The sequence below is a fragment of the Chelmon rostratus genome, chromosome 11 (assembly GCF_017976325.1).
Source record: "Chelmon rostratus isolate fCheRos1 chromosome 11, fCheRos1.pri, whole genome shotgun sequence".
NCBI classification, from domain to species: Eukaryota; Metazoa; Chordata; class Actinopteri; order Chaetodontiformes; family Chaetodontidae; genus Chelmon; species Chelmon rostratus.
The window spans coordinates 3,248,540-3,267,807 of NC_055668.1; the positions used below are offsets into that span (position 1 = coordinate 3,248,540).

The window sequence follows — 19,268 nt, forward strand, 5'->3', positions numbered from 1 at the left end:
ACAAGATGGCACTTGTTGCGTAAACAAGACATGGTGTCACCAATGGCGGCTGAAATCCATCAGTGTATGCCTTGAAAATGTGGAGCTGATTCTGATGATAGACTGTTTCTAGTCAATGAATGCATTAATACTGTAGAGTCGTCTTGGGCAACAGTGGTTTGCACACCTGCTTTTGAACTATGAAAGGCAGGTATACCCGCCGCCACCTGCAACATCATAAGTCACAAGACCAACTGACACCAGAATAAACCTGGATGACAGAGACATTAAAGGGATCAACCCACATGTTAAACATGTTTATAGTCCATCAGCTAAAGGAAAGCTGACAGTGGTATCTGCTGAATTGATTCTAATCTTACATTTAAAAAAAATATGACCTGTTACTGATGTACAGAGAGAAACAAACAAAAAACTCTCACATATAAGTTCACAGAATTCTTTAAAAAAGAGATAAGATTAGCCTTTATTTGATAGAGGAGCTGAGGAGAGACAGGAAAGGGGGAGAGAGAGGGGATGACATGCAGCAAGGGGCCCTGGGTTGGAGTTGAACTTCAATTAAACAGGATGTGATTTACGTAAGAGTTTAAAGGAGCTGTGAAAATGCATGTGTGTGCATGTGCAGCAGCCGGTTGCTCGAGAATGAATGCTGAAACAAAACGTGGCAGAAAAGGAGCAGAAAAGGCCGGGAAGAACAAGACTACTAGGACAGTGTAAATAATGCAGGCTTTAAAAATATCCCAAAATCAGTTTTGCACAATGTTTATGAGGAGGGAAATGCATTTAAGACATTTTACAGATCTCAGGGATACACACAATATGTTTCAACGAGAAACACTGAACCTAAGCAGAAACTTTGCTCGTTTAAAAGAAAACTCTGTGTTTTACTCTGGTTGGTCCAAGGTTCAAGAAAAATGTCTGTTTCTTAAGCATTTAAGATGCTTGACTTTCTTCAGCAGCCACTTGTTTACTGAAGCCCTACCATTCCAGACCTGAGTCTGCTCATCTGATCTCGCTTGCTGGGAAATGCTCTTGGTTTTATGTCTTAGGGGTGTTAATGAGATTGGTAAAACTCAACTATTATGCCTTTTTCTTCCAGCCCACGTATGGACTGGCTGTACGGTGGTGGTTCTAAGTGGGCTTGGTACTGAGAAAGACCAGTTCACATTACATAATTGTTTTCACTGTTAACATCAAATACATTGCTTAATGTACGGTTTATAGATGATTGTTGTTGTTCTATGCTGGTTGTATTTCTCTTCTGACAGGCATGACAGACAGACGGACTGATTGAGAACTACAGTCACATGATATGAGCATTGGCAGGGTTCATATACAGTGTGTTGTGAACTGAAACTGGAGTCTAAGTGAAAGTAACAAAGGCAGCAGGATGGACTTCACCCTCTTTAAACAACAGGCTGTTTCAGACAGGGGCGGGTTGGGACCTGCACTGACACACAGATGGGAATGCTGCAGAGCCTGAATCATTAAGCTGCTCGGTGTTGTGCAACCATACTCACTAACAAACCTTTCAAGTATTGTGATGTGGAAGATTTTGCGTCACTAGAAATTAAGCATTATAATGTTATCTATGTCAGTCTTAACAGTCTTGATACTTTCTGTGATGAATTCACAGTGAACATGAAAGGCATTCATGTTTCATGTTTCACTGTTCCTCCCTGTCGGCCATGTTGCATCCAGTTCAGCGCTGGACTGTGAAGGTATATATATGAATGAGAATTTGTCTCCATCTGCTGGGCTACCATGGATATAACAAGTTGCTGTGTATGGCAGACTTTCTTCACTCCTACGGGCCAGTGTGTGTGTATATGTTCATAATCTTAATGCACAATCAAAGCATTCATTTTCTTATTATCTCTCCTGTTTGTTTTTTTTTAAGTGAAGGTAAGTGAGTTAGTGTCCTTCGCATATGGTGTTTGTTAACTTTGTATTATGATGGTGATTATGATGTTGAGTCATCCCAAGTTGTTTAACATAAATGCATATACATAAATAGGGCTGTCAAAGAATTTATGTTGTAGATTCTGAATTTATATTCTAATTGTAAAAAATCCAGACATTCGGTTGCGAAAAGGAGTCACAGTCACAGTTTCTGTTGCATAGCAATCACTGTTACTCCGACATATTTCTATTAAGTTTTGTTTGTTTGTTGTTTGTGTATTTGGTCTCCACACTGTGGTTTCCCGCTGCCTAAGAGTTTATTTCAAACGACCCAGAGTCACTGCTGATTGTTGAAACAGTGAAAAGACAAACCAAGAAGGTTTTGGAGAGTTTTACTGCTTTGCCTTGTTTGAATAAAGGGTGTTTTACGATGTTAAATGACTGTTTTTGTGAACGGAGTCTGGTGGCCTTGGCGAGAGCGATAGACTGTTTCTGGTTAAACAAAACTGACCTGACTCTTTAACAAACAGGTGTATCTCTACTACTACTACTACTACTTTATATTACCTTGTTCTATACTGCCTTCAGTCACTTTAACAATCTGAGTCTGTCGGTGGCGAAAACAAACAATTTTAGTGAACGTACACAGCACACGAACACCTGGAGGGATTCAATTGCAGCGCGTCTCCTGGCGGCTGGCTGTGGCGCTCTGGCTCAATACTGATAAAACTTCAAAAGTTGTCTCGATTAGTCACTTGGCCACAATAACATGGACATATCGGCCCCATACTCAGATAATATTTGATATTTGGGATGCCTCCCGTTTGTCCGGGACAAGTCTGATGAAGTGCACACAACGTTTCATTGATTGAGAATGAAATGTAGGTCAAGCTGAAACGAACACATAATTCAACAACAAGGTTAATGACATTATTTTATTTGTTTATTTTCCAATGTCTACTAATCCAGGTTTCATCACTCATGCATATACATCAGAATGAACAGATACTGTAATACCAGGACTCTAGGGGCTATAAGCAAGGTGCCTCCAGTAAGACAAAGATGTGCAAAAGAAAAAGAAAATACAAGAACCACATTGTAATTAGTCTTCACTTTATTATGAGTTTCCCAGGTATGGAGATCTGCAGTTTATGAATTGTCAGCACTTGTATCCTTAGCCCATAACCATTGTTGGGGTAAACATAGTGTATCAAGCAGCTTTGAAGTCTTGTTCCAGTAACTGGACCTGGATTATAATAGGATTTTGTATTTCATTTTATAAATCAATCAACTGATCAGCATATACAGAACACTTAAATATGTGACCTTGCTAGTTACCTGTAAAGCAGGGAATCTCTGTATGTATATCCTTCATATATCTCGAGATCTGTTCAGCCGCTCTGCTTTACACTTGGTGGCTGTATTGCTGGGAACCCAAAGACGTGCAGTGTGGAATTTGGTGCAATTTGGACACACGACATGTTCAGTATTGATAAACTCTGAATAAACCATAGGAATAAAAAAGCGAGCAGCGCTCTGCAAAGCACTGGGTGCAGAGTGCTTTTATGTTACTCCTAATGTAAACTGAACATTTCCTCCTGCTGCAGCTTCACATTAAAAGACATGAATATTTTTTCTCTTCCTGCAAAAAGAGCAACATCCCATGAAGTGTTTTCTTCAGTATACCCTGGACTTTTAGTCAAGTGAAGGACACTAGCTGTGGCAGGGTATTTTTGCTGGCTTACTCGGTTGACTTCTGCATTGGCATCTACCACAAACATAGAAATCACTGGCATCATCATTGGTATGTACCAGTTTTATAATGAGGTGCCTGAGCAGAGCCCAAAGGATCCTTAAAGACAACACCCATCACAGCCACAGCCCATTCACCCTGCGATACAGAAGTATCTGCTGCTGTACCACCGGACTACACAGCCGCTTCTTTCCTCAGGCTGAGACTCAATTGATCATCCACACTTCACCGTAAATACGTTTTTATTCATTCATTTCTACAATTTACAACTACAGTTATTTTTTATACAAATATGTTGTAGAATGATAAATTAACCCTTTGACTTCAGAAAATGGTATCAAATTGGAAAGTCCAAATCATATATGTTTTGATTATTTTGCAATTGTTCTGTGGGAAATATTTGTACATTATGTTAATTAGAACACACACTGCTTCACTGTACATCTGTGCACACAGTATTAAGTCAGGATAAAAAATACCTTTGTAATGGACACCCACACACATCCCGGGCCTCACTCTTAACTACCACAGCCCTCATTGTCTTAGGTTTACTGTTCACTTTCTTACATACAACTGTCCTGTCCTGTTGCTGCAGCTAGAGAAAAAATGAACAAACACATAATAAAAATAAACATTTGTTCAGAATCTGTATTGGCACATACTAAATATTTAAGGTACAGGAGCAATAAATGTTGTTGGGACATCCCTACTTTTGACTGAACCCTGTGACTTTCCAACATAAATGCTAACCTCAAACACAGGCTGTTGTCTTTGTTTGCCCCCTGGCCCTGTAGGCTGTTTACAAATCCATCCATGTTGCCCCATGTGGATCCAAGTGTATGTGGGAGAGATCAGTGTAAGGAGAGGTGTGTTGCCCTACGTGCACAGTTCATCCACACAAACTACACATCACACTCTTCCTGCAGAAAGAATTTGAAGAAGCCATACTTAGCTTCTTATGGTCCAGCTGGCCTGCCTCTGTAAGGGCCAAACTGAGTGTGATACAGCACGCTGTGACAGAAACCATGGCCTGTGCTGTGTGCATGTCTGCTCACTGTCATGAGTCACTGCCACACTCAAATAGAAGAGAGCCTTTGTAATGTTGACACTTGTGTTTGTCTGACTGTAACAATTCACACTGACTCCTGTGGAAAAGGCCTATATTACACAGACTTTCTAATAAATAAATGGGAAGACTGAGACATTATTACAGCTGCAGAAATAATATCTGCTTGTAATGTCTCCTGCATTACTTCACGTTTTTATGATTATGTTTAGGCACTCAGGTTAAGTTAACTCAGGTTTAAGGTTAGGGAAAGATCATGGTCTTGGTTTGAAAAAAGTGTGTAATTACTTGAATCATGAGACAGTTTTGTTAGCATTCAACTGAAACTACTGCTCTTTCTTAACCTTAAGCAAACCACAGACAGACACAGGATGCTAACTCTGGTCTCTGGAGTCAGAGTCCTGCACTTCACTTACTGTCTCCTCACTGCACGCCTGTGAGAGACATAAAATCAGCACAGTCAAAAAGTCCTGACCTTTATCCTGGCAGCTATTACATTTAGCAGCAGGTTACTGTCAATCAAAGTAGCTGTCAAGGATTCTGCTCATCTGTAAAATCTGGACTTTTGCCACTTTTTATTCTTTGATGTTCTCCTCCTAGTAGGTTGACCAGGTCCACTTGAAATGTGGTCAGACAAGCCTTAAGACCTTGATGATGCTTTATTGTGAAGACTGGCCAATGCACTGCAAAGAGATAAAGCATTAACATGATCACTCAACTATGACAACATTTGACCTCTTTCTAACAGTCTTTATTAAATCGTAAACACACTTCTGTATTTCCTTTCATCTAGAATGTTCAGATAATAATGCAGACAAGTAAGATGGGAAAGGAACTGCAAAATACACATATCATATTTCTAACACTACAATGGTGTTGGTCCTTGGGAAATGCACACACAGTAGCAATGGTATTGAGAAAGATGAATGTGTTTTCAAACATGTAATAAAAAATGAAACCAGGATGTGGGGGGCATACTTAAGACATGCCATATTCTACATATTCATTGTAATGTAAAAAGAGGAAGGAAAATGTAAATGTAAAAAATGTAGCAACAGCCAAAACAAATTTATATCAATTTCATGTCTGTGCTCCCAGTAGTGTTTGGCCTGGGATGTGCTTGACCTTGGCTGGCACAATCACTGGAAGCAGGTCTATCAAGACTGGAAAATTCACCTCCTAGAACTCCCCCTCTACCAATTTTAGTCCAATCAGTCCTTGAGGCCTACCTCCCTCTTCTGATCACACCAATAAAAAAGAACTAAGCCTAATAAAAAAGAAAACAACGTGGTTCCCTGGTGTGTACTGATGAAACAAGACCTTTTAAGTGTAGAAACTTGGGCGGCAATAAGCTGCCGATCATCTCAGGGGTCAGTTCTGGTGTGGACATGGAAACTGAGGAGCATAATGCAACAATTAGGACTTATTAGTCTTCTTCTTCTTCTTCTCCTTCTTCTTCTTTTTCTTTTTAGGTGTTTTAGCTTTTGGGGTTTTTCCTTTGTCACTGTCACTGCTATCACTGCTTTCATCTTTTACTTGATCTTTTTCTCTGCTGTTCTTGGAAGACTTTCTCTTGCTGTCTGGATTCTCTGCTTTGGCTTTGTTATGGCTTCCGATGGCCTGCAGGTCCTTGGCGACTTCCTCCGTGACCCTGACATTTGGAAGAGGTGTCACTCCACTGGACACTGTTATGAGCATCCTCTCCTTTCTCATCTCTTCTTTCAAGGAGATATTTTCCTGGCTGGCTGTGTGACTTTGGTGGTCGTCGCTGAGTTTCCTTCTGTGCTCTCTCTCATCTCGCCTGTCTTGCTGGTGGTCTCTGTGGTTCCTGTGGTCTCCTGAACCTCTATGGTTACTGTAGTCCTTGTGATCCCTCCTGTCTGAGGGTTGTGGCTGTTGGTTACTGCTGCTAAAATAGCGCAAGTGTATTTTGCTGTCTCCAGGAAGCTTGTCCATCTGCACCTTTGGCTAAAAACAAAGCAGAAACAATTTTACAGTGTGAAGATCAAGAAACCAGAGACTCTATCGGCACTGTGAGACTGAGGTGGTCACTAAATATATGAAAGTGCAGGACTACAGATTCAGCTTCTGGCGTTTGAAGTTAAACGCAAGCGTGCATGCCTGATTTAGTTCATGGTACCGTGCACAGTGATGAAAAAGGCTAATCTCAAACATCATTACAGCTCAAAATATGCTAAACTGGATGAGCTGCACTTGGAAAAAGTCTTTGGTGATGTAGCTTTCTCAAAACGTCCTTCTGACAATGTTATGCAGGCAAGTTTTGTGATGAGCTAACCAAGAGTTCACCACATTAGCTCAAAATGTTGTCTGCTTATTTTATTTTATTATATTCATACCCTAAATGTATTCACGACATGAAACCTCATTCAGAAGGAGACTTTATGAAGGAGTGCCTTGTGCCAGGTCTATGGGCACTAACAGGAGAATTAACCTAACATGCATGTTTCTGATGGCGGGGGAAACTGGGGCACCTGGAGGACACTCACACCCACAGGTGGGGAACATACCAACAGAAATGATAACAAAAAAAGTGGACATTTTGGCTTTAAAGCTCACCACGTTATCACCATTTGCATGATTCATTGTGTTTAAACTACAGACACTAAGACAACTGAGACACACAGGCTTTCCACCCTGCCTGTGACTCTGAACAGATAGAAACACTTTCATTTAGACTGGACGGACGACACACCTGTGATTTACTGGAGTTTTTAATCAAACATAACAAAACGGTGCATTTGTTGGGAACTACTTTCCAAGATGTCACCCAGTGCAAGAATGTGGCTCACTGATGTGTTTTTAATCATTTCTGGACAACAATGGAGTTCTCTGGCACAGAGGAATAAGATATATCAGGCTTTGATTCACACAATACATTCAGTGTTGGTTAAGTCTTTTCATGGAACTTGCTGACAATAAAAAAAATAATAAAAAAATCACCAGACTCAGAGGTATATAGAAAGTATACTTACACTGCTCGAGTTACTATGGTGATGGATGCCTGAATGACTTTCAGCACTATTCAAATCTCCAATGAACTCCTCACACTTCTGGCAGTAAAACCCAATTACTGGTGTCAGGAAACTCGATGCTGCAAATGGACAAGAAAAGCAGTGAAACACATGGACTATGGAAGACAACAAAGGAGGTAGAATCAGGAAGTACAGGGCTGTCTTTAGTGAAAGCTGCTTTACCATCCTGTTTCAACAACTCCTCCAGTTCTTTCATCAAGGATTCCATTTTACTCATTCTGGCTTGCTTCCTTTCCTGATCGTCACCTGCCTGGGAAACACAAGTGACCATTTTAAAATGAAGGGGTTTTGCCATTCTCGAATGTGTTCAACCACTCAGATCTTTGGTAGTCGATGGCACATCTTGGAGATCCTTTACCTTGTGTTTATCAGAGGATGTTTGAGAAGTTCCACAGCTGTCTCTTTTTGCCCGCTTCTCCTTTGTTGCTTAAGGAAGACAGAACAACAACATAATCCTGTATTCTACATCAAAAGCATTAAACAATAAAGACAGAAGAAACCATCAGGCCAGCTGGCAGAAGTTTCCAACTTATTGGGTACACCTCCATGTTCAGCTGAGACAAAATCTTATCCTTGACAACTGGAGAGAAAACAGATCCAAAATTAATATCTTTTGAATCTAAACGACTACCATTAGGCAAGTAAATGCACACCAAAATAAACTAGTCATTAACAATGTGCCCAGACATTTTACAGATGAGAATACTTTTTTATTTCAGGTGACTGTCTTAACATTTGAGGCTGGCGTTCTGTATTTTATTTTATGTCAACGAATCTCAGGGACAGACCAAAGCCAACAACATGTTAGTCAGTCTGCTCAATACTTTCTTTCTTAACCTGTCTGTAGCACTCAGGCCCACGCACAGTCACAAAAAAGGGTCACAAATACATCATTTCATTAATAAAGGTCCACTGATTTCCGAAAATAGCTAGGCTCTCTGGTTTTTAACAAAATTCATTCAACAGGAGTAAATGGTGCATCTGTCAAAATGAACTAGCATGTGTGTTCATGGTAATGAAGGAACCTGTCAGCCTGTCAGGATCGATTCAGTGTTGGTTTTGGTCTTTTCATGTGATTTGTTGACATCTGGAGAAATACTGCTAGCCCTATCCTTTATGCAAATTTTTTAGAAACAGAAATGATTAAAAACAAAGTCAAAAAATACAATGTGCTAATGAAAAGGTTCAGAACCCCAGATATTTAACAGATGCCGTTCAAACTTTTGGCATAAACAAAAGTCAATACAATTCTAAAGTCAATCAAAGTTGATCGCAGTGTGAAGGCACAGCTAGTAGGGGTGTAAACCACATCTGTAGTTAGATGCTGCTTGAACGCTGTGGGACAAGGGACTTGCCTTCTAGTCTGTGTTTGTCTCGTTCTGCTAATCGACATATTTGGGTGTTGTGCAGAAGTGAATTGTCTCTACAGACATGTCCAACTTCAACAGTCATCACTAATCTTTGTCCATTTTTGCTGTAACTAAGTGGGAAACCATAACGCTCCCACACAGTGGATGAAAATGTCATGAAAGGATCCTCCAGCTTTGTCCCTCATTTGTGTTTACCTTTTCGAAGGCAACAATATAACTAATCTTGCACTCTAGAATTTATGTGAAGAGTAGACGTAGGCTTTAAGTGACACGGTGCACTGAACCAAGGACGTCACACACTAAAGTGAACGTCCTGTCCTGAATGATTCGGGGCCAAAACACGTTCCGCTACACCCCTAACAACTAGTAAATATCAATATTAATTAACTATAAATTAACAATTTGAATGGGTAAGTTGAATCTGTCATTCAACACAGGATTCTCACCTTTGATCAGTGACTGTAGAGACTCCAGTGCTTGCCGAACATTCGGGTCACTCAGTGCTGGCAACACTAAGCCTGCTGTCGGGTTGGAACTGAGAGGCGCAGGGGACAGCTGCTTCCCCTCCTTCTGCCCCTGCATCTTCACCATGATATCACTGATGTCTGTTGTGCCCAGACTTTTTAATATGTTCTTGATCTTCTCACACTCGCTGCTGCTCAGATTGGCAGAGGCAAAGCTTGAGGAAGTCATTTGAAGGGGTTGCTTCAGATCAAGAACAGACTTGTTCTGATGCTGCTGACTGCCAGAAGCAAGACTCTCCTTTTCCTGTAGGGTGGCATGTTCTCCACTCTGGGAAAACGCAGAAAAAAGTGCCGTAGAGGAACTATTGGCTGGTTTTCCTGCAACGTCCTCATTCCCATACAAGAACGACTCCTCGTCTTCAAGCTCATCAGCTTTCAGGACCGTGGAGTCCTCTTGACTTTGAGCCTGGAGCCAAGAGAAGTCACTGCCCACTCTGTCGTGAGGAAGAAGCATACTGTCGTTTTCCAAAGCTGAATTCTCTTCACTGTCATGCTGCTGATGTCTGTGCTCATCAGGCACACGCTCCACTTTTTTGCTTTCATCTGAGGCCTGTACAGAAGAGATCACAACAGTTACATTACAATTAACAGAAGGGAGTGCTGTCACGTTGTTGAGGCCAGCCAAGTCTATACATGCAATCGTTTGTACTGCCTTGTGTTCACCTCTGTATTAAAATCTTTTGCAGGTCAGCTCAAGTTGAAGCTGAAACTATTTTATCTAGTGCTTGCATAAAGTTTATGACAGCCAAATGAATAATTAAATGGTGAACCTACTCTCTTTCCAGCAAATAAAACTAAAACATAGTTTCAGTGTAACAAACCTTTGTCATTTTCTGATAAAGGTCCAGTGTGTAGGATATAAGAGGAATCTATTAGTAGAAACAGGATATAATAATTATAATTATGTTTTCATTAGTGTATAATCACCTGAAAATAAGAATCATTGTGTTTCCGTTACCTCAGAATAAGGCTCTAGAGAGGATCTTTTGCGTTTTTTGCAGCCGTTGCAGTATCAGACTTAGAAAGGGTGTGTAGGGCAAAGGGGATTTAGTGGTTGCAATCTGGAACCTTAATATTAGACCACTTAATCCTACACACTGCACCTCTAAATAATTGCTAATGTTTAAGCCAGGGGGCATATTCTCAAATGTTCTTACAGTCCCCTGAGGAGAGAGAGATCAGGACATACAGGATGACTACCACAGAAAGGTGAGCTACTCTTTTCACAAGCCTGTGACTTGACCTGATGCATCCTGGCATCGTCCTTGCCATGTCAGTAGTGCTATGATCATGTCCACAACTGACTATTTTCACAATTTCTTTATTTTCAGGACAGCATCCTATCACCTACTTAACACCTCTTTCGGTCTATGGATTATTTTAATAAAATCTTAATAAAAACACTCGATGCACATCTGTTTATGATGCATGCTGGTAGTTTGTCTTGTGATCTTTTGGTAGACAACAAGACAAACTGCTGCTCCGTGTAGTCAATATAAAACTTTTTGCTTTGAGTGGAACTTTTGGATTGAAAATGTATTATGAAAATGTCCTTGGTGTAACCAAACACACTATCTTCAAGAATCACCCTTTTTTTGAGATTTATACTGATGATGGACAGAGACAGGGCATTTTGCAGAATGAAGTTTGAACTCTACCTTAATAGTGAGGATGGCATCTTTCAAGGTGGGCAACCGCTCTTCCAGTTCTTTGCTGTTCATGACCAACTTCAGGCCTTCTAACAGACTATTCCCCCTCAGATTCTTACTGCTGCCAACACTGCTATGGCTGGGGCTCCTCTTTCTTTTTTTCTCTTTGTCATGACTCTTTTCACTGCTGCTACTTCGTGACTTTGATCTCCTGGCTCGGCTCTTGCTCCGTACATGGTGCTTCTTGCTTCGGCTTCGGCTTCGGCTGCGGCTCCGACTCCGACTGCGAGCCCTGCTTTTGCTTCTTGCTTGACTCTTGCCACGAGCACGACTTTTGCTCCTTCCCCTGCTTCGGCTGCGTGCTAGGCTTTTGCTTCGCCCGTGGCTCTTGGCTCGAGATTTGCCCCGGCTTTTGCCACGACCTCGGCTTCGACTACGGCTACGGCTTTTGCTCCTGGTCACATGCTTCTGGAACTCAGGGTCTGATTTGACTGCTTGTTTTAGGACATTAGCCGACTTAAATGCATCAGCCAGGTTGTATGCCATGTTCCCTTTCAGATAGTCTGGGAAAGGCTTGTTTGCTGCAATGCATCTCAGGAATTCCTCACCAGCTCGGTCACTGAAAATCAACAATGCGTTTCAAACACTGGCAAACAGGAAAAGGACATCGGTGTAACTGTTCCAGCTTAGATTTACACAAAACAATTAACACATATACCTGTTGTCTGGAGGACGATGTTCCACAGGAGCTGGATTCCATTGTGGGACCTGAGTGTGCGGTGATTCTGCAGGAGGGCCGATCTGCTGCCTGCCTCCCAAAGCAATCACTGTACTATGGTCAATGGAGAAGCTGCTACAGTGGGGCTGAGAGTATTCAGAATTCATGTTATAGTGCTATACAAGACAGAACTACAATAGCATATGTAAGATATTTGTCTACAAGTTCTAAAAAAAATGTAAATACAATGGACGGTTGTACGCGATGCAAAGTTTTACATTTTGAATCTTTAGGTAATAAGTGTACACAGTTCACTTGCCTTTCGGTACAACACAGACAATGTACAGCGCACAATTTGCCGGCCAGTCATATCACATCTTACTGCTGATCATCTGCATCTTATCACATGTGACATGCTCAACGGATTGAAAATGCTTGTCAACAGAAATGAAGACAAATATAAAAACATAATGTGTAAAGAACAACCAGGACACGTGGGTCAATGCTTTTCTGCTGGCTAAGTGACCAAGTAATCCTAAATCTGTGCTTTCTGCCTTTGTAGACCAGTAAACTGCAAAAGTATAGTACCAGTCAAGATTTTACAGGCAACTGCTGTACTTTTTCTGTTTAAATGCTGAAAAACTGTGAATAATCTTTGCCATCTATTCCATTAAATATGAAACACTGTATTGGCCCAGAAATGGGACAATATTTATGTGTCATTACTGAATAAAAGACTATCCTGTGCAAACACTGTGTTCACAGTCTCTGATTCCTTGCAAAAGGCTGCAGTTAATGCAGTGGGCAGAGCATCTGCAGTGGAAATGGCTTTGTTAGATTTGTATTACTGAGAAGAAGACAACTGAGCTGTTCAAATAATTGCATAATGCTGTCTTCACAGTCAACAATCTCTACCAGCATTGGACACTTGTAGGGGTAAGCACTAGCAGCCCAAGGTGACCAATGGCAGTATGCACAAGGTGTCTGTGAAAACACTGTGGCCCTGAGCTGTTGTGGAGGAGGTGCACATCAGCTACTACTGCTATGGCAGAAATATGCGTCACTGTAGCTATGCCTTAACCCTTTAACTCTTTGTCCAGGGTGTGCTTGTCAGAGAATGGTATTCTTTTTTTCACCATACATCACTACATTTTCAGCACTTGATGTACTTCGAGACAGACAGTGTTGGTATGATAAGCAAGGCACAGTATGGGTTTCAACTGGTGGCAGTATTTGTAGCGGAGAAGTGGTACAATGTGAGGTGTGCCTGTGCTAAGAACAGGGACCACAGTAAAGACAAAATAGCTTAAAGAAAGACAGCAAACAGGTTTCCTTTTAATTTTCTGATATATTTTGCACTGACATTAAACTCTCTTTGTGGGATAAAAGAAAACAGCACATATAAGACATGAAATGATCAAGTGGATATGCAAAAGTAAAATATGTGATCAATATTTCAGATCCTGCTTACATAGATTATCTTTTGTTTGTAGATAATTGTCTAAACATTATTTACAGCAAACAAAAGTCCGAACTGGGCCTTTTGGCCAACAAAGAGTTTCAATAGATATCTATGACAACTTTGGCCTTTATAAAACTGAACTGAAATTGCACTAAAATAAACATTTCGTCACTTGATCTTTTTAAAGTGTATCACTCATTGTTAACCAAATATTTTTACAAAAGTAAATCAAATAGATCAGCAGCAACAAACTAAATGGATTTTTCTTCCATGGCTGAAAGTAAATCAGCAGTGTATTATCTTCTGCAAGCCTTCTTCCTCTTTTCTCCAGCGGTAGAGGAATGCTGCAAACACGTTTCTGCATGGTCCAATGCTCTACCAATCCTTCATTTCTTTATACCTGTACTGCAAAAGTTTAGAAAGCAATTTAAAAGACATTGCCTGTTTAACATTGTTGACCAGATATTAGATGAATAAAAGTAGAAATATATCACAGTATCACTTAAATAGAAGCTAAAACTTTACAGTAACAGTAATAATATAATAATCTCTAATTGAAGTCTAGCAGTCTTTTAGGCTGCAAAAACTTTAAATCTATGTAATATGCATCATAAAAAAGCATGGCTCACAAACAACCTCGTCTATAAAAGAACAAAAATGCTTCTACTGACCATTTTGATGTATAGCAGACACACAAACCGCTGGGGCCAGTGCGAGCAGCTGATGCGTACTGTGCTTGACTGTCGTCGGTATGCAACTGAAATTACCTCTGCAATATGGCTGCCAGGAAAATAGGAAGTAAATAGACTGTAACTGCATTGGAGGCTGAGAGGTTTTCAGGAATCCGGTGGGGGCTGCTGCGGCAGGACGGGAATCATACGAACAGTAGGCTGTGCCTACCTTAATCAATCACTGATATAATGCACCGCCCAGCAAGCATGCTGAGTGACCCAAATCAAACACACCAAAGACCAACAGGTGCAAGCTTGCTTTGCTAAAGCTGCTGTTTCTGACCATTTCTGTCACAGTTGTGACTGCAGAGCCTCATTCGGCTCCAAATGTTTGAAAACTCTGAGGAGCGCAGTGGGACAGAGAGGCTGAGAGGACTGGTCATAACATGAACTGGTCCAGCAAAGACATAGAACTAGGAGCAGATTGTTGAGGACCTCGTGGTGCACAAGGCTCAAAGGATGACGTTCAGGCAAGTGACTTTGCAAAAACTACGGAGACATCATCAACAACCACTGCGTTGCCTAGCAACATAGTATTGTGTGTGTGTGTGTGTTATGTGTATAAAAGCTGTGAAACTCTCTTTGCTTTAATGTGTGTGTTTGTGGCTGCAGCCAATGTGGAGTTTATATCGTTAATACAACTGCATACTGTCTGCCTTAGTGATGTTTTCTGCTATTAAAGTGCCAGTTATTCACTTTCTGTAGCCTAATATTGCCTGTTGCACCCGCCATGGTGTCCATATTTACAGTTGGTCATTTGTGTGTTACTGTCTGACTTTTCTCCTCTCTTTTGGTTAATTCTAGTGAGGTTATACAGGAGAGGGCCATTGTATATTTATAATTTGATAATCAGTGGTATACACTGGCTGCAAAATCTGCCTATACAAAGTATTGTTGGTTTGGACATCAAGGCTGGGTGGCAAATGATGTGATGTTGTTCCACTAGTGTTGTTGGACTGACAATGAATGCAACTGAAGCCTAAAGGTAGCATCATATATCAGTAGTACGGTACTTTCCAAAATGTAAAATGGTTATACTTACTCAGAGTACATTTTAATGGACTTGCTTTTTACTTTTATCAAGGTAAGTACATTTTGACACAAGATCTTTTACTTAAGTAACAAAAGTAACAGAACTTTTACTTGAGTAAAATATTCTCGTACTCTTTCCATCTCTTTCTAACATCAAATCACAATCTTGCCACTGTCAGCTACTCTCCTCATCCAGGGTTGAGTTAGTTACACTGTATTTTGTGTCAGTAAATTGGGGGTAATTAAAAAATCATTATTATTATGTAGCTTTTCACTACTTTTAATTTGTCCAAGCAGTACTTCTGATAAATAATGTTTTTCAATTGTTCTAACTTACAAATTACAGCCTTTAAACTTAATTATACATAAAAAATGATCTTTGTTTAAAACAAACATTTAAAACGACCTCAAAAGTAGTGGTACAGGAGCCACTTTTGACATATCCACTGAGCCACGAGCCCCAAAAAGGATGCTTCTAAAACCAAAAACAACCTTTAGGTAACTTTTGAGATACTTCCTTTCTTGGTCACATGATCCACTCGTATCACAGGTTTCATTACTGACAGAGGATTTTACTTTTTCCTTCATATTGTAATGTAAAGTGTTGGCACAAACAGGGTGGGATTGCCCTGCTTCATCCATGGTGGAAATCTTTGCCAACACCTTGTTGACATGGGGTCAAAAGACAGCTGAAACATACTGGGCAACAACATGCTTCCTGCATCATCTCCTCTGAGGACATGCTACTAGAGTGCACATGTGGTTTTTATGTATCCCACACTATTATTGTGTAGTTACAGCAGAGGGATGTAGAAGCACTATAAATGTGTAAATACGGGGTGGGGGGCATTATACCAAACTGGAGTTGAATGTTATACTGAGCTATGTATTAAGATAAGATCAACTTTATTAAACCCCTGGGTTTAAATCTGGGGAAATTGGTAAAATCAGATTAGATAAGATTAGATCAGACACGGATAACTTCAGGCATGGGTTTGCAAAGTGTGAAAACCATAGGTTGTATATAAACAACCTTTTCTTGAAATACACTGTACAAGACAGAGGACAGTTAACCAAGATTTTGGCTACCTTTGTCGGGCACATGACTCAGGTCATATTTGTCCCAAAAAATGCAAGCGATCATAGGGAAATTAGAAATATGGTTGATACGAGAAATCCACATAAAAAGATTTGATGATGTGTACTCAGGTGACCCTTCTTCTTCTGCAAATTCAGAGATATACAGTGGCTAGCTGGTTACATTTGAAGCTAATTCTCATAGAGGTGTATAAAACGATGCTGAAATTGGCTTCCCATTTGGCAGTTCAGGGAAACTTAACCTACACTGCTGAGCGACTGATCCTGTGTTTTGCATCTCAGTTATGTTGCCAGGTAATAGGGATGTCAGTTTCAGTTCATTTTGCTTTCAACAGTCGTCAATTAACCAGCGGCCATTTAACTTTGAGCTGAGGAGCGCGCTGGACTGCATCTCGCAGTGAGGGCTTTCAATGGTAATGGTCCACTTTTTGTGAAAGATTTCAATGTCCCAAATGGAAGAAACTCCAGTCAAATATTATTTGTTTATGGATCCTATCTTCCCATGTTTGTGTGTCTAAGTGCGTAATGGGGACAACAAGTTTTCACACTGGTCCAGTGTTGAGCGAGAGTGCTGCATCTGGCAGCCATGAAGCAGGCTGCAAAGTAATTCCTCCTGGCATTCGCACCATCAATGTCTGCTGTACGTCCATCTGATCTCAAATTGATATTCTAAATGTCTGACAACATTACGGAAAGAAAACTGAAAGAGACACCTTTTTGCTAAAGAGAAAGATCCATTTTGTTTAATCAGAAACAGCTGTTGTATCATTCTCGCCAAAGCCATGAGATTATAAGCAACACTATACTATTGTTTCCATTGTTTATACATTTTTAATATGTACAATGTCCTTGTTTAGGCCTATATTTGGAAACTAGACTGTATTTTACAGTATGTAGTGATTTGTTGTGTAAGAAATAAACAAATAATCTCTTTTGCAATTATCCTTATGACTTTGCATTATTTCACCTGCATTATTGTGCAGCTACCTGCTGAATGGTAACCAATCCACTCATTTTCACCAGTTTAAATATCCTTACAACAGAAGACAATGAGTTTTTGGCTGACGATCACCTTTTTAACACGACATCCCCTGTCGTGCTGTTGCTCCCGCAATGCTCTGTGCACAGTGACACAGATGAAAAACAAGATCTGAAACTTGTTTACCAACTACTCCAGCTCAGGTTTCAGCTTCTCTCTGTTCACTACCAGCACGTGTTGTCATGAGCCATGAGCACTTCAAGACAAAATTGTATTTGATATTCAATGGGAACTATTTGACCATTCTTCAGAGACCCCACTAGGAACTATTGGACCACTTTTCAACAAATAGGGAGATTCCACTGCTTTTTTCACATCTAAACACCTCTGGACCAGGTCCAAACCAAAAGATCCTGCGAAACACAGTTCAGACGCGCGGAAAAAAAACAGTGGGATCTCATTTTGTGTCATTTTCATAAAGGTTGTTAAAATTCTGATACTGTGTTTTAAAAGGTCTCTGGTTTCTCAGGGATAATATAGTCCAGATTTAAAATGCAACCCTGGTCCAATGTGGTCTAGATGTGAACAAAACATTGAAATCTCCCTTTTCTTTTTTGCAGATTTTCTGACAGCGTTACCTACAGTGTGCAACGACGGTCAGAGGAGCAAAAAGGACGGAGCATCGGTGGCTCAGCACTGAACGAGAAGTTTTTCTTCACTACCCACTCGGAAGCTGCCAATTGGAAGCAAATTTTACATAAAGCTGTTTACTCTGTTAGAATAATGCTAGCTAATCCCTTATCTGAATCATGTAACGTATGCTAACATATATAGCTGAGCTAGCTTTAGTAACCTGTTGGGTACGTACCCTGATGAAATGCCCACTTGGTGGCCTGTTAGGGATAAAATGGCTATCCAGTGCTGAAGCCGAAAATGGTCCACACGGTCCAGGGGGTGGGTGTCCAGGAGGAGGAACACCACAAGGACCCCTGAGTCTGAAAGGAGGGCCATGGGGTGGTGGAGGTCCGAACGGCGGCTGACCGTGTACAGGTTTACCTGGGCGGTACATGGTCGTGCTCAACACGGTGTGCTGACTCGCGTTTAGCCCAGCTAAGAGACCCGCATCAATGAAAACAATATCTCAGCTAATGTGGAAATTTATGTGTCTTCTGTTCAACGGTCTGCAGAAGTGAATGTGGCTTCAAGCAGAGACACAACACTGACACGGAACTGTTCTTCCTCTTCGGTTAATGGTGGTTGGCAAACAGATTTTCGGTGCATTATCGTCACCTTGTGGACTGGAGGGTGAATCACAACAGTAATCACACTATGAGGTTAAAAATCTCTATTAATTCCAATGTTTTCAAAAGATCTGCCTGTAACTGATATCCTACATCACCTGAACCCTTCTGCAATATTTCTCTAATACCTAATGTCACGTGATTCCTTTGGAATGTAATTTTAAGTGTATGGCTTTCTTGTTGATCTCTAGGACAGTATACAAATAAATACTCCAGTTTCCTGTAGTTCACAATTTTAATATGTAGCGACAGCATGCTTATTCATTATGTTTCATGTACTGCTCAGACCGGTGAGACCAAACTCCTACCTTTATATAATGGCCTGTTCTATTCTATTTCTACTGTTCCCTGTCATTTCTCCTACTTTTCTTTGAATGCTGTGGCATCATCACCCGCTTCCTTTATGCCATGCTTTCTGCCATTGCTCTGATTCTGATTTGATTGTAATTTTAACCTCAGCTTTGCTATGACCATATTTTTGTTTCTTGTTGCTCCTTTTGCATATTGATCTGTCAGACCGCATGTGTTTAATACTCGTTGATTCACTGCTGGAATCAGGAACTATCAAAACTCTGGTTTGACTTCCTGTATCCCAAGAAAAATCTGGAGTAACCACAACTAATTACATCAATC

General features: G+C 40.6%; 1 protein-coding gene across 1 annotated transcript; it reads right to left on the reverse strand.

Moving 5' to 3' along the window:
* Positions 1-2,963: 2,963 nt before the first annotated feature.
* si:ch211-195b21.5 (zinc finger protein 318) lies at positions 2,964-18,535 on the reverse strand. The gene is made up of 8 exons (XM_041947438.1): positions 18,203-18,535; positions 12,033-12,178; positions 11,324-11,933; positions 9,588-10,215; positions 8,130-8,197; positions 7,934-8,021; positions 7,712-7,830; positions 2,964-6,686 (listed from the first exon to the last, which is right to left on the reverse strand). The coding sequence occupies exons 1-8, from the start codon at positions 18,401-18,403 to the stop codon at positions 6,135-6,137; spliced, it is 2,412 nt and encodes an 803-aa protein (XP_041803372.1). The 5' UTR covers positions 18,404-18,535; the 3' UTR covers positions 2,964-6,134.
* Between the last annotated feature and the right edge of the window lie 733 nt (positions 18,536-19,268).

What these genes read in the sequence shown, in the direction of transcription:
- si:ch211-195b21.5 (XM_041947438.1), bottom strand. Translation starts at nt 18,403, where the DNA reads ATGTACCGCCCAGGTAAACCTGTACACGGTCAGCCGCCGTTCGGACCT. An exon ending in CAAGTGGGCATTTCATCAGG is followed by an intron (nt 12,179 to 18,202) that starts GTACGTACCCAA and finishes GAATACTCTCAG; the next exon opens with CCCCACTGTAGCAGCTTCTC. An exon ending in ATGCCATCCTCACTATTAAG is followed by an intron (nt 10,216 to 11,323) that starts GTAGAGTTCAAA and finishes TCTTCTGTACAG; the next exon opens with GCCTCAGATGAAAGCAAAAA.